Here is a 15,958-nt window from a genome sequence, read left to right as displayed (position 1 = left end):
CCGCAATAGAAATCCTTTATAGGGCGGAAATTAGAATAACGTCCTCTAAAGTGCACCAGGAGTTTGTGGCAGAAATGGCGGACATTACACGTTAGACACCATGTACGGAGCTGATTCCACAATAAGGGTCAGCACACACTGCAAGTACGGAGCGAGTGGAATGCAATAAAAAGTCACATTCCACTCTTACCAATATTACTCTATGGGGCAGCTCCCATGAGTGTGATTTTTTTTTTTTTTTTTCTCAGCCCTAATTGGACCGAGAAAATAGTTGCAGCATGCTGCGGGTGAAATGTGATCCTGTTTCACTCACAGCCATTCAAGTTTCTGGGGCGAAAGAAACATCGCATTGCTCTCGCGTTACATCGGTGTAACGCAAGTGCAGCGCGATTCTCGCATCAGCCGACAACTGAGGAGATAGGGAGATAAATGATCGGACCACAGTCGCATGACATTTGCTCACGCTCACAGCACAACGGCAGCCAAATATCATGCGAGGACTCGCAGCAATCCCTGTGTGGCCTCAGCCTAGAAGGATTTGTGCTCTTTTAAGAGGTTTGGTAGAAGACAATCAAAGTAAACTGGGACCTTATGTCACTGTTGGGGACAGTATATAACGCCCTTTATTTTTTGGTACAACCCTCCTAATACAACCCCTGGCAAAAATTATGGACTCACATGGCTCTGAGGATGTTCATTCAGTTGTTTACAAAAAGCAGATCACAGACATGGCACAAAACTAAGGTCATTTAATATGGCAACTTTCTGGCTTTAAGAAACCCTAAAAAAAAAATCATGAAAACAATGTGCTAGCCAGTAACTGTTACTTTTCAAGACCAAACGGGGGGTAAAAATTATGGAATCACTCAATTATGAGGAAAAAATTATGGAATCATGAAAAACAAGCAAACAAAAGAACACTCCAATACATCAGTAGTATTTTGTTGCACCACCTCCTGGCTTTTATAACAGCTTGCAGTCTCTTAGGCATAGACTTAATAGGTAACAAACAGTACTCTTCATCAATCTGGCTCCAACTTTCTCTGATTGTTGTTGCCAGATCAGCTTTGCAGGTTGGAGCCTTGTCATGGACCATTTTCTTCAACTTCCATCAAAGATTTTCAATTGGATTGAGATCTGGACTATTTGCAGGCCATGACATTGACCTTATGTGTATTCTTTCAAGGAATGTTTTCACAGTTTTTGCTTAATGGAACGATGCATTACCATCTTGATAAATTATTTCAAACATCCTTTGAAATTTTGGACACTTTTCTTATTTCATAAATTGAATGTAAACTTGGGCATTTATTGAAGATGTAATCACAGCCATCTCCCCAGTGCCTTTACCTTACATGCAGCCCCATATCATCAATGACTGTGGAAATTTACATGTTCTCTTCAGGCAGTCCTTTATTGTTTAGCTTTTCTGTATGTAAATCCCATTTCCTTTAGGCGGTTTCTTACAGTTAGGTCACAGACATTGACTCCAGTTTCCTCCCATTCATTCCTCATTTGTTTTGTTGTGCATTTCCTGTTTTGGAGACATATTGCGTTAAGTTTCCTGTCTTGACGCTTTGATGTCTTCCTTGGTCTACCTGTATGGTTGCCTTTAACAACCTTCCCTTGTTTGTATTTGGTTCCGATTTTAGACACCGCTGAATGTGACCAACCAACATCTTTTGCAACATTGCGTGATGATGTACCCTCTTTTAAGAGTTTGATAATCCTCTCCTTTGTTTCAATTGACATCTCTCCTGTTGCAGCCATGATTCATGTCAGTCCACTTGGTGCAACAGCTCTCCAAGGTGTGATCACTCCTTTTTAGATGCAGACTAATGAGAAGATCTTATTTGATGAAGGAGTTAGTTTTGGGAATGAAAACTTACAGGGTGATTCCATAATTTTTTCCTCATAATTGAGTGATTCCATATTTTTTTCCCCGTTTGGTTTTGAAAAGTAACAGTTACTGGCTAGCACATTATGTTTTCATGATTTTTTTTTTTTTTAGTGTTTCTTAAAGCCAGAAAGTTGCCATTTGAAATGACTTTAGTTTTGTGCCATGTCTGTGATCTGCTTTACTTTTTGTTTTTTTTTTTTGTTTGTTTTTTTTTGTTTTTTTTAAAACAACTGTATGAACATCCTTAGAACCAGGTGATTCCATAATTTTTGCCGGGAGTTGTATACTTCTATCAATTTTGAATAATTCACTACCCCCCCTCTTCTACCCTAGAGCACCAACATTACCACCTCCACACCTTTACATTACCAGAGAATTTTTAATATCAAAGTATTTTCCCTATTTTCTTTTGTCCAAGCATGGGTGCATCTTATAGTCGTGTGCGTCTTCTAGTCCAAAAAATATTGGTATATGTGTAGTTATAGGTGGATATGCTATAAGAGATCGCAAGTATGTCCTAAGGAGTACAGATCCAAAAGGGACCTAAATATATTCATATGTAAAATGCAGCTAAGGGTCATTCACACATCTGTGTTTGAGCACAAACGTGAAACAATGGTATTGTGTAATAAGTGTTCATTTTTACCATCCTTCTGTCATCAGTGTTTTTCACTGATGGATAAATAAATTGCAAAGTTTCCCCTATTGTTTGCAATGTTAAATATGGACAGCACAATGATGGTACTGTGAAGCAGGAATAAGGTGATGAGATCCAGCACAATTCTTTATTTAATCCTCATAAAAAAACAAAGATGTCATCTGTGTGTTGCATCTGGTTTTTCATAAACTTGTATTGGTCATTTTCATCCAAGATACCAGAAAATAACAGACCTGTCTTTGTAAGCGTTGTATGGACTCGCTGTCCGTGAAAAAACATGGACATGTGATCGGCACAATAGCTTCCAACAGGCACGTGCTGTATCTGTGAAAAACAACGGATACTACACATATGTGCAACATGGACATCTGAATGTCGGTACACCCCCAATGACAATTACAACTTATGCACCACCAAAATCAAAGCTATTGTTGATCCCGGCAGGGTAACTTGCTGTAAGCTTTGGTTAGTACATTTACAAGGAAGATGTTGGAGCGGATTGTGCTCCAAAATCCACGTTAACAATATGCTTAAAGAGGCGGTTCACTACTCTGCAATAGTGACCACATCTCTGTAAAACTCATAGGGAAGTCTTTTTGTAAAAACTACCTTATTCAGCCAATACTGCGGTCCGCTCATTCCAATGAAGTAAACCCACCCCCCCCCCCGGCTCCGTGAACTCTGAGATCCAGTAATATTGCTTCCAGTTGACCTGACATCACTGAGCCCCAGTTTTCCTGAGCGACCGGGCTGTAGGCAGAGTTTCGCCACTCTTCACAGGCCAGCATCGCTCCTGCTTGTGGCGCTCTGCAGCGAAGGAGAGAGCGCACACCATGTTGGGCTGTGACGAGCGGTGAAACACCACCCACAGCCCAGGGAGACTGGGGCCAGGCCCGGTGATGTCAGGTCAACTGGAAGTTGGTGTGACCTTACCAGATCTCAGGGGTCACTGAGCCTGGAGGTCACTCCATGGACATGAGTGGACTGCAATAGCGCCGCTTAGAGGCAGAATTGGCTGAGCAAGGTATTTAGAAAAAGCCTTCTCTATCAGTTTTACATGGATGTGACCACTATTGCAGAGTAGTGAAACACCCCTTTAACATTCTCTCTGAATAAGCTTCTTATTGATTTCAGTAAAAAAAAAAAAAAAAATTCCTATGGTGCTGATGGTTTTTCACAATCTTTTCTGAGCATTTCCCATTTCATTGGAAGATTGAAGAGTATTTGAAGCTGTATTTGTGAATTTTGAAGCAGAATCTGCTACAGAATTCTTGCAGAAAACTCTACATGAACATAATATCCTCAATGTCTGTCTACGTTATTTGCTGAGGCTTTGGAGCGGAATCTCCCAAGTTTTTGAGTAGTATTTTGGAGAGGTTTTTTTGCTTTCAGATACTCTGCAGAAAGGCTTGAGTGTAAGCACACCCTTACGGCCCCGTTACACGCGTCGATTTATCGTGCGATCGCATGTGCGATCACACCCACCCCCATCGTTTGTGCATCACGGGCAATTTGTTGCCCGTGTCGCACAAAGTTGGTCACCCCTGTCAAACGTACTTACCTCCCGAATGACCTCGCTGTGGGCGGCATACATACTCTTCCTGAAGGGGGAGGGACGTTCGTCGTCACAACGACGTCACACAGCGGCCACCCAATAAAAGCGGAGGGGCGGAAATAAGCGGGACGTAACATCCCGCCCACCTCCTTCCTTCCGCATTGCCGGCGGGACTCAGGTAAGCTGTGTTCGTTTCCGAGGTGTCACAGGACGCGATGTGTGCCGCCTCAGGAACGACGAACAACCTGCATCCAGGAATGTGACCGATATTTTGAAAATGGACGACGTGTCAACGAGCAACAATAAGGTGAGTATTTTTGCTCGTTAACAGTAGCTCGTAGCTGTCACATGCTACAATATGTCAAACGATGCCAGATGTGCGTCACGGAATCCGTGACCCCCGACGACATATCGCCCGATATATCGTAGCGTGTAACGGGGCCTTTAGAGAGAGGGCTCTCGTGCCGGTAACTGTGGAACGGGTCATGATCAATGATATCTAATGTGTAATTCTTTGCTGCAGGGGTGATCAGCATGCACGATAATGGCAGCACAGTCCAACCTGATTTCGGAAGCTCCTTTTCCTATGGAGCGCTACAGAGCAATGACAGTTTGTCAGAAATCTACACACCGGCTACTCTCCCTGTCGTATCAGAAGAAGCATCCGCAGCACAAGCTTATAAGGTCTTAGAACACAATAAGAGTGAATAGACTTAATTACAAAAAGACTGGACAAAATGGAAAGGAAGCCTTTTTGTTTCGACAGAAGTCCAACCATTAAGTCAGATAACTAGCTTCTTTGTATTTTGCACATTGGAAGCGGTGTGTCGGTGGCAAAGTTTTTCCGTTTTTGGCTCTACCTCGGTGGACTGCTTCCAATAATGGTGTCTTAACTACTTTTGACAAGATTCATGTATAAAACTGAATTAAGTAGACGTTTAATTTATGTTTTCTTTTCTTTTTTTTTGTATAAGATTAAAAGGTGTTAAGTGATAAAATGAATAATAAAGAATATTTTATGCTGAGTAGATGCTTCTTGTAGTATTGTCATACATTGCAGGTTGGACTGGCCCATGGGGCAACAGGTAAGGCACCGCATCAGTCAATCAGTGGTTACTCATATACTATACTGTGGCCATGTTGTATCCAATCCAGAAACGATTCTGTCGACTTCTTGGATGGATCATCAATACTGCAGCCGATCAGTGTTCAGTAATTGGCTGCATCAGTCGGTTAACACTCCACTCTGACACTACTTTGGGTCCGATTTTAATCTAAACATTAATCAAAGGTGGACAGCAGCGTAACTAAACCTCATAATACCGTAAATAGATTATAAGGTCACGTAACCAAAAGAGATGACAAACGGAATAGACGGAGTAATGAGCAAGGCGGGGGGAGCCAGCACGATCTGAGAGAGGCGTGCATCAAATAAGTGTAAATTCACAGATTTATTCCAAATGTACTATAATACAAAATGAGATTTTTAGCAAATAATTGATCAATTCTTTGAGCCACCCCTGCCACTTCACGGCACATCTCAATAGAGGGGTCCTACTCTATATATTATACATTTCATTGTGCCATTCAGCCTCCTAGATAAATGAGCAAGCTGGAACAGGCAAATAATGTACATAAGAGGAAAACCACAAATCATTCTGTAGACGGAGTATTAAAATAGATATAAAAAAATATCTACAGCAAGATAAAAGCATACATCACAGTGCAAAATGGTGTCCAACAGCAGGGGGAGACAGTAATGGTACAAGACTGGCTCTGTATTGTAGAAGCAAAAATACAAATGGCAACGTAGTAGAAGAGGGCATCACTAGTGTACATATAATGTAATTGGACACCAATAACCCCTTAAGTGTGAAACCTGTTAGACATGCAGAGGCCATCCTTATACTGCCAGCATCCAATGAACGCACTCTCTGCAATACTGTATAATAGAATATGGTGTGTGCTGTGGTAACACATGCCGCCACGGACATTCCCGGAACGCTTTCATAGCCCGTGTCATACCATGCATGACGTCATGAGCACATGGCCAAATATTATCTAACGGCAAAGCACAAAGCATTAACTAAATGAACAATAGATGGCGCTCTGGGCATAGCCAAACATAAAATACGCAGAATACTGGACTGGGCAATAAGAAAATAAATGACATTATTCACTATACTGTATAATGCTGAACCTGACATTCCGTCATGGCAAGAGGACACCTCCCAGCTACTGATTGGCTTCAGCAGTGCACAAGAGACCTCCCCAATCAGTCACAGGCCACGCCTCTATACTACTGCAGAACTAAGCTGCTGAGGTAGTGAAAGCTGAGCTCTGATCTGGTTGCTATGGACAACTAGACCATTATCAAAGATAATCAATAATAATGAAATCTCAGAGCAGGATGCCCATTCAGCAAGAGGTGGAGGAGCTGCTGAAGCAGGTACAGCAGTGCGGGGGCCGGCCGAGGTCTCAGAAGTCATTGCACAGACCACAAAGGAGCACGGTGCTGCTCTGTTATCTGCCAATACAGACTCATATATGCGGCCAATCCACTTCCGTCACTGCACCAACCACAAGGGTGTGTGCTGCTGCTCTCTGTTATCTGCCAATACACATATACACTTATATACACACACAATCATATATGCAGCCAATTCACTGACATCACTGTGCCGACCACAAGGGTGCACGCTGCTGTTCTCTATTCTCTGCCAATACACTCACTCATACACACACATACTCATATACACACACTTGTATACGCAGCCAATTTGCTGCACTGCTGCTCTGTTATCTGCCAATACACACTCATATATGCAACCAATCCACTGCCATCACTGCACCAACCACAAGGGTGCACGCTGCTGCCTTCTACTATCTGCCAATACACTCACTCATATACATACAGTGCAGACTAAAAGTTTGGACACACCTTCTCATCTCTAGAACAACTGTTAAGAGGAGACTTTGTGCAGCAGGCCTTCATGGTAAAATAGCTGCTAGGAAACCACTGCTAAGGACAGGCAACAAGCAGAAGAGACTTGTTTGGGCTAAAGAACATAAGGAATGGACATTAGACCAGCGGAAATCTCTGATGGTTTGATGAGTCTAAATTTGAGATCTTTGGATCCAACCACCGTGTCTTTGTAAAAAAAGGTGAACGGATGGACTCTACATGCCTGGTTCCCACCGTGAAGCATGGAGGAGGAGGTGTGATGGTGTGGGGGTGCTTTGCTGGTGACACTGGTGGGGATTTATTCAACATTGAAGGCATACAGAACCAGCATGCCTACCACAGACTCTTGCAGCGGTGTGCTATTCCATCCGTTTTGCGTTTAGTTGGACCATCATTTATTTTTCAACAGGACAATGACCCCAAACACACCTCCAGGCTGTGTAAGGGCTATTTGACTAAGAAGGAGAGTGATTGGGTGCTACGCTAGATGACCTGATCTCCACAGTCACCAGACCTGAACCCAATCAAGATGGTTTGGGGTGAGCTGGACCGCAAAGTGAAGGCAAAAGGGCCAACAAGTGCTAAGCATCTCTGGGAACTCCTTCAAGACTGTTGGAAGACCATTTCTGGTGACTACCTCTTGAAGCTCATCAAGAGAATGCCAAGAGTGTGCAAAGTAGTAATCAAAGCAAAAGGTGGCTACTTTTGAAGAACCTAGAATATAAGACATATTTTCAGTTGTTTCACACTTTAAGTATTTAATTCCAGATGTTTTAATTCATAGTTTTGATGCCTTCAATGTGAATCTACAATTTTCAGAGTCATGAAAATAAAGAAAACTCATTGAATGAGAAGGTGTGTCCAAACTTTTGGTCTGTACTGTACAAACACACACACTCACACACACTCGTATACGCCACAAATTTGCTGCCGTCACTGCACCAACCACAAAGGTGCGCGCTGCTGCTCTGTTATCTGCCAATACATACACACACACTTTCATATACACACTGATACGTGCAGCCAATTCACTGATGTCATTGCAACGACCTCAAGGGTGCGCACTACTGATCACTGTTATCTGCCAATACACACACAAACACTCATACACACACTGCACCAACCACAGTTCTATGCTGTTGCTCTCTGTTATCTGCCAATACACACATTCATAAATGTGGCTAATAAATGTATAAATGTGTATAAATGTGGCTAATTTACTATTGTCACTGCGCCATCCATAAGGGTGTATGCTGCTGCTCTCTTCTATCAATACACATACTCTTATATACGGCCAATTCACTGAAATCACTGCGCCGACCACAAATGTACACACGGCTGCTCTCTGATATCTGCCAACACACACACACACACACACACACACACACACACTCCTCAACAATATCACCACTTTACCTGCCTCATCTCGATTGCCCTGGTGTGGTGGCTATAGGGGTAATATAAGGGATTAATGACAGCTCATAGATATACACTTACCCCTTAGTGACAGTATATAGAGGTGGAAAGGTCAGCGTGCAGTGTGTGTGGCAGGGTACTTGTGTATAGTATATACAGTGGGGAAAAAAGTATTTAGTCAGCCACCAATTGTGCAAGTTCTCCCACTTAAAAAGACAGGCCCAGTGACAGGCCCAAAACATGCTCTAGAGGAGATGTGCATGGAAGAATGGGCCAACCTACCACCAACCGTGTGTGCCAACCTTGAGAAGACTTACAGAAAATGTTTGACCTCTGTCATTGCCAGCAAAGGATATATAACAAAATATTAAGATGAGCTTTTGTTATTGACCAAATACTTATTTTTCACCATAATTTTCTAAAAAAAAATTTGCCAAATTAGAGAAGGTGATTTTCTCATTTTTGTCTCTCCTAGTTGTGGTCTACCTATGCTGTCAATTACCAGCCTCTCTCATCTTTTTAAGTGGGAGAACTTGCACAATTGGTGGCAGACTAAATACTTTTTTTCCCCACTGTAGGTGTGGTCAGGTTAGTGTATAACTTGTAGGATCGGTAAAGGTGATTTTATAGTATACTAGCTGTAGTACACGGGCGTTGCCCAGGATAGTAACTGTCTCTTTGTCTCTCCCAGTCTGTCTGTCTATCTCTTTCTGTCTGTGTGTCTGTCTGTGTGTGTGGCTCTGTCTGTGTGTCCGTCTCTTTCCCAGTCTGTCTCTTTCCCCGTCTGTCTCTTTTCCCCCTCTCTCTTTCCCCCTCTGTCTATTTCCCCCCTCTATTTTCCCCCTCTGTGTCTTTCGCCTCTGTCTCTTTTCCCCCTCTGTCTCTTTCCCGTCTGTCTCTTTTCCCTCTCTGTCTATCTCTTTCCCTATCTGCCTGCCACTGTCTGTCTCTTTGACTGTCTGTGTCTCTCTGTCTCTTTCCCTGTCAGTCTCTGTCTGTGCTTATGTCTGTCTGTCTCTTTCTGTCTCTCTGTCTCCCCACCGACATCATATTACCTCACACATAAGCTTCTTATACTGTGACTGTCTTTTGTTCCTATAGCAACCATTCACAGCTGCTATTAATAACCAGTAGTTCCAGGCTCCTATTCACTTTAATGTAGGCAGTTTTTTTGGAGAGTAACTGTAAAGCGCGGGGTTAAATTTTCCCAGCAAAACATAGTCTATGACGTTCCCTGGTTCACATAGTGTCTGTGCAAAATTTCGTGATTGTAAATGCAACGGTGCAGATTCTTTTAGCGGACATACACACAAACACACACACACAGCTTTATATATTAGATAGGGGGAGAGGTGTGTAGTAATATGTAGAGGAGGGGAGGGGAGTGTACAGTATGTAGGGTAGGAGAGTTAAGTGTATAGTATTTAGTGGTTGTGGGGTTGTATAGTATATAGGGGTGGTGAGGTGAATGCACAGTATGTAGGGGAGTTAAGTGTATAGTATATAGGGGAGGTAAATGTATAGTATATAGGGGTGGTGGGGTTGGTGTATAATATATAGGGGTTAGTATATAGGGGTGGAAATGTGAGTGTACAGTATGTATGGGAGGGGACTTAAATGTATAGTACATAGGGGAGGTAAGTGTATAGTATATAGGGGTTGTGGGGTTGGTGTATAGTATATAGGGGTTAGTGTATAGTATACAGGAGTTGTGAGGTTAGTGTTTAGTATATAGGAGTGGTGGGATTTGTATATAGGGGTTAGTGTATAGTATATAGGGGTTGTGGGGTTAGTGTATAAGTATATAGGGTAGGTAAGTGTATAGTACATAGGGGTTAGTGTATAAAATATAGTTGTGGGGAAAGTGTATAGTACATAGGGGTTAGTGTATAATATATAGTTGTGGGGAAAGTGTATAGTATATGGGGGTTAGTGTATAATATATAGTTGTGGGGTTAGTGTATAGTATATAGGAGTTGTGGGGTTAGTGTATAGTATATAGGGTAGGTAAATGTACAGCATATAGGGATTAGTGTATAGTATGTAGGGGTTGTGGGGTTAGTGTATAGTATATGGAGTTGTGGGGTTAGTGTATAGTATATAGGGTAGGTAAATGTATAGTATATAGGAGTTGTGGGGTTAGTGTATAGTATATAGGAGTTGTGGGGTTAGTGTATAGTATATAGGAGTTGTGGGGTTAGTGTATAGTATATGGGGTTGGGTGGTGTCACGAACTATCTCCCTAAACAAACCACCCCCTTTTGACTCGTGGACCAGGAGCGCAGCTCGAGTCCCCGGGTCCGGCCCACCGCTCGAGCCATTGAGCAGCAACAGATGCCCCGGACCCGAGCGTGGCGAGCACGTCCCCTCCGCCCGCGACAACTTGGCGTCACGAACAGGATAGAACCGATCTACCTACCGGTAGAAGTGCGTCTTGCAGTCCCCGCCGGTGGCGTCCGGCCGAAAAATTTCAAGTTCCGCCATCTTTGGGCGCGAAGATTTCCCGCTTGAGCATCTTCCCCGAGCAGGGAAGGTGCGAAAGTGAAGCCCCGCCCACAAAGAGGAAGTGTTAGAAAGAACCAAGGGGGGGACGGGAAAAAGATGTCTGTGCCCGACGGAGCCGTTGGAGGAGTGTCGGTCGCAGCCACAGCGGCGCCCGCAGATGGAAACGGGGTAGCCCGTGCTCCGCCCGCAAGAGCGAGGGAGGCCGCGGGTCCAGCAGTCGCCCAGGTAATGCCGTTCTCCCTGCCCTATGTGCCTGGTGCTACCTGGCTGCCACAGTACGATGGTAAAACTGATGCTTTGCAGGTGTTCCGGAAAAAGATAATGTTCCGGAAAAAGATAAGCCCGGTCCTCGATTTATATCCCTTGACTGACAGGCAACGGGCAGCGGTAGTGCTAGGGCAGCTAACCGGCGTGGCTGAGCAGGAGATGGAGACCTGGACTGACGCGAACCGGGCCTCAGTGACTACCATTTTTGAGAAACTCCAAATCGCTTTTGAGACCCGTACGGAAGCAGAATTGCGGATGCAGTTTTATCAGTGTCGACAGTGGCCTACGGATAATATAAGAGACTATGCCTTGCACCTGCAAACAGCCCTCGATACATTGAAGCGGGTGGACACTATTAACGATGCGGACAGCAATAAGATGCTAGTAGAACAATTTTTGCAAGGGCTGGGGTCTGCGGAAGACCGCAAGCAGCTGCGGCTGTGGGCCCTGGAACACCCCAATCTGGACTTTGCAGTATTGAAGGAGCGGGCCATCAGGGCCCAGCAGGCCCCAACGCCAGACGCTCGTGAGGCGGCCCCATGGCCGGCAGAAACTGCTCCCATCTCAGTGGCACCCCCTCTTCCGGCTCTCCAGGCCCCTGCAGGACCCGTCGGGATGATGGAGGAGCTAGCTGCCCAGGTCCGCCGCATGGCTGGAGACCTAGCCAAGATCCTCGCCGCACTCCAGCTTCCGATGAGAGTCAAGCCCCCAGGGAGGATCCAGCTCGCCGACAGCCCGGAGGACGTCCCCTGGATGCAGCGGAGAAGGACCAATGACTCGCGGTATGGGCCTCCTATTTGTTACAGGTGCAGCAAGCCTGGCCACTACTCTAGGCGATGCCTGTTAAACAAGCAACTCCTGGGACCAAGGGCCAATGCTCAGGAGTAGACACCAATGGCCCCCCTGACTGGCGAGACCGGTATGTCGGAGCTCGCCCCATCATACCTCTGGCAGTGGACGGCATCCCGCTTATGGCCCTATTGGACACAGGATCACAGGTAACCACTATACCATATAAACTGTACCAGCAGTATTGGGGTACTGACGAACTTGCCCCCTCTGATGATAGCCTGACCCTTGTCGCTGCCAATGGACTCCCTCTAACCCAAGTGGGATACAAACAAGTGACCCTGACCGTGGGACGTGCGGAGTTAAAGCACCAAGGAATGATTGTGGTGATGAATTGAATTGGTCCTCTCTCCTCCTATACCAGTCTGTTATGTACTGTTAATGATTGTTGTACGTATACCCTCTTTCACTGTAAAGTGCCATGGAATAAATGGCGCTATAAAAATAAATAATAATAAATAATAATAATAATAATAATGAATGAACCCTGTGACCATAACCCAAAAGTAATTCTAGGGACCAATGTGATGGAGCATTGTATGAGTGAGGTGCTGAGTTTGTTGCAACAGTTGGCCGCCACCGCAGGAGGAGGCCGACAGAGGGCTGTACAGCGTGAGATCCGGGCCCTCCTATATCGGCAACAGATGAATTCGACGGGTGGAGAGATTGGTGGAGTAAGGGTGATGGATGTGGCCCCCTTGGTAGTGCCACCCAGAAGTGAGATGATGATTTGGTGCAGGGCAGCAGTAGGCCCCCCAGGGGCGCGACTACCCGGCGATGGTGGAACCCACACCTTCTGAACACTGGCCCACGGTGATGGCAGCCAGAGGGGTGGTTGACGTCAAAAAGGGGAGAGTGCATGTGAGAGTGCTGAATTGTGGAGAGGAGGAAGTCAGGCTGCCCCGTTACGCTACCCTTGCCAAGTTGCTTACCCTAGACCCTCACACCATTCACGAAGCCGCCCCTCCTACCTTAGCACCTCCTGCCAGTAACCATATACCCCCCGAACAGTTAGAGGAGTGGTGCCAGGAACTACATGTAGGCACTGAAGCCACCCCCACGCATCACAAAGAGGGAGTATAAAGGGTAATACAGGAGTATGAACAGGTTTTCAGCAAGCACCCATTAGATTTCGGGAGGATTAAAGGGGTTCAACACCATATCCCTACAGGCATACATCCACCCATCAAAGAAAGGTATAGGCCCATCCCGCCAGCACATTATCAATGCGCCAAAGACATGTTGAGGAACATGAAGGAGGCAGGGGTCATTCGGGATAGTTGCAGTCCCTGGGCAGCCCCACTGGTGCTGGTGAAGAAGGATGGCACCATGAGAATGTGTGTGGATTACCGGAAGATCAACCAGATAACGCATAAAGATGCCTATCCTCTCCCCCATATCGAAGAGTCGCTAGCTGCGCTGAGAACTGCTAACTTCTTCTCTACCCTTGACCTTACCAGCGGATACTGGCAGGTGGCGGTCGCACCAGAGGACCGCGTGAAGACTGCATTTGCCACTCCCATGGGACTCTGTGAGTTCAACAGCATGCCATTTGGGCTGTGCAATGCCCCTGGAACCTTCCAACGGCTCATGGAGTGTTGCCTGGGATATCTCAATTTTGAAACTGTCCTGCTGTATCTGGATGATGTGATCGTATACTCCCAGACGTACGAGGCCCACCTGGAGCACCTGGCTGAAGTGTTCGCATCCCTAGCCAAGTATGGGATGAAGCTGAAGCCCTCCAAGTGCCACCTACTGGAGCCTAGGGTACAGTACCTTGGACACGTGGTGAGCGCAGAAGGTGTCGCCCCAGATCCCGAGAAGATCACTGCTATCCAGGACTGGCCGAGGCCGACCACAGTGAGAGAGATGAGACAGTTCCTGGGCCTGGTGGGCTATTATCGTCGCTTCATCAAGGGGTACACACAGATGGCTGCACCTATGCAAGACCTCCTCGTGGGATAGACCAAGGGTGGTAGGGCCCCTGGACCCCCGTTTGTGTGGGAGGAAAGGCATGAAGAGTCCTTTCACCAGCTAAAGACGGCCTTGACAGGAGAAGAAGTCCTGGCGTACCCCGACTACAGCCTCCCGTTCGTCCTCTACACCGATGCCAGCAATGTGGGCTTGGGAGCAGTCCTGTCCCAGGTCCAGGACGGGAGAGAAAAGGTGATCGGCTACGCCAGCAGAAAACTCCGGCCCACGGAAAGGAACCCCGAAAATTACAGCTTCTTCAAGCTTGAGTTCCTGGCCCTGGTGTGGGCAATCACCGAGAGGTTCCGACATTACCTCGCAGCGGCAAAATTCCCTGCCTACACGGACAATAATCCATTGACCCATCTGGACACGGCCAAGCTGGGCGCTCTGGAACAGCGGTGGGTGGCCAGGCTGTCTAATTATGACTTCACTATCAAATACAGAGCCGGCCGCAAGAACACCAACGCGGACGCGTTATCGCGGATGCCCCACCTGCCTGATGGGAGGTTGGAAGATGATGACCTCGAAAAAATTGAGTTGCCCGCGTTCCATCGGCTACCGGTCGAAAAACTATATGTCAAACAACAACAGGCGAACCTGGACCTGCTACCCAGTCAGGGATGGCAAGAAGCCCAAGACCAAGCGCCTGCCGTCCAGCTGTTCAAGACCATGATTCCGGAATGGATCCTGCAGCTCCCTCTGAGACCCAGCGGCTGTGGAAAGAACGAGCCCGGCTTTACCTGCACGAAGGGAAGCTGTATCGAGGGCTGATCAACCCGAAGACTCACGAGAAGGTTCGTCAGCTGGTGGTCCCTCAGGCCAGCGTGCCCAAAGTCCTACGGGCATATCACGATGGTGCCGGGCACTTCGGCTGGAAAAAGCTGGAGATGTTGCTGAGAGAGCGGTTTTATTGGAGTGGGATGTGGGAATCTGTGGAGGCCTGGTGCCGAGAGTGCAGCCCCTGTGCGCTGAGAAGGAAAGATGAAGTCAGCCGAAGAGCCCCTCTACAGCCGATCGTCACCCATCAACCGCTGGAGTTGGTTGCTTTGGACCACGTCAAGCTCACACCCAGCCGGAATGGATATACCTACGCCTTGACCATCGTGGACCACTACTCCAGATTCATGGTGGTTGTTCCAGTCAAAGATGTGACCGGCCATACCGCAGCTAGGGCATTCCAGGCCTACTTCTGTCAATCGCATGGATACCCGGAGAGGGTGCTTAAAGACCAGGGTTAAGCCTTTGAAGCAGAGGTGTTTCAAGAGTTCTGCCAATTGTACGGTTGTAAGAAGATCAGGACCACGCCATACCATGCCCAGACTAATGGGATGTGTGAGAAGATGAACCACCTGGTCCTGGATCTCCTCAGGTGATACCATTTGAAGAGCGGAACCTGTGGCCAGAAAAGCTGCCTGACCTGGTAGACATGTACAATAACATCCCTTGTAGTTCTACCAAATGCACCCCAGCGTATCTGATGAGAGCCCGACCGTGCCGGCTGCCAGTGGACCTAGAAATGGACTTGGAAGCTCCAGAGGCCCTTCCGTCGACTGCTGGCTGGGATACCCGGCGACAAATCCAATACCGACAGTTCCAGGAGTATGTGGAGAAGAATCTCGGTCAGAGCCGAGAGAAACAAGCACAACGCTTCAACAATCGAGCGTCAGCCGTCCCCTTTGAGCCGGGAGATGTAGTGCTGAAGCGGAAGAGAAGGACCCATAAGCTTGATGACCAGTGGGAAAAGACCCAGTATGTCATACAGCCCACTGAATGGGAGAATGAGAAGGCTTATCTGATCAGTCGGTTTCCAGGGACCACCTGAAGAAATTCCCTCACCCCTTGAGAGTGACAAATGAGGTTCCGGTTCCC

The 15,958-nt window shown here is 46.6% G+C and overlaps 1 protein-coding gene across 3 annotated transcripts in view; it reads left to right on the top strand.

Moving 5' to 3' along the window:
* Nucleotides 1-5,133, top strand: part of LOC142291514 (NIPA-like protein 3) — a 90,755-nt gene extending 85,622 nt beyond the window's left edge. For all 3 annotated transcript variants that reach the window (XM_075336093.1, XM_075336091.1, XM_075336092.1), the window contains exon 12: nt 4,637-5,133. In XM_075336093.1, the coding sequence (XP_075192208.1) occupies nt 4,637-4,824 (188 nt within the window). In that variant the 3' untranslated portion in view covers nt 4,825-5,133. The remainder of the gene's footprint in view (nt 1-4,636) is intronic.
* The last annotated feature ends 10,825 nt before the right edge of the window (nt 5,134-15,958 follow it).

The sequence above is a fragment of the Anomaloglossus baeobatrachus genome, chromosome 2 (assembly GCF_048569485.1).
Source record: "Anomaloglossus baeobatrachus isolate aAnoBae1 chromosome 2, aAnoBae1.hap1, whole genome shotgun sequence".
NCBI classification, from domain to species: Eukaryota; Metazoa; Chordata; class Amphibia; order Anura; family Aromobatidae; genus Anomaloglossus; species Anomaloglossus baeobatrachus.
The sequence above is the reverse complement of the archived record's forward strand: the minus strand, read 5'-3'. Positions and strand labels throughout refer to the sequence as shown.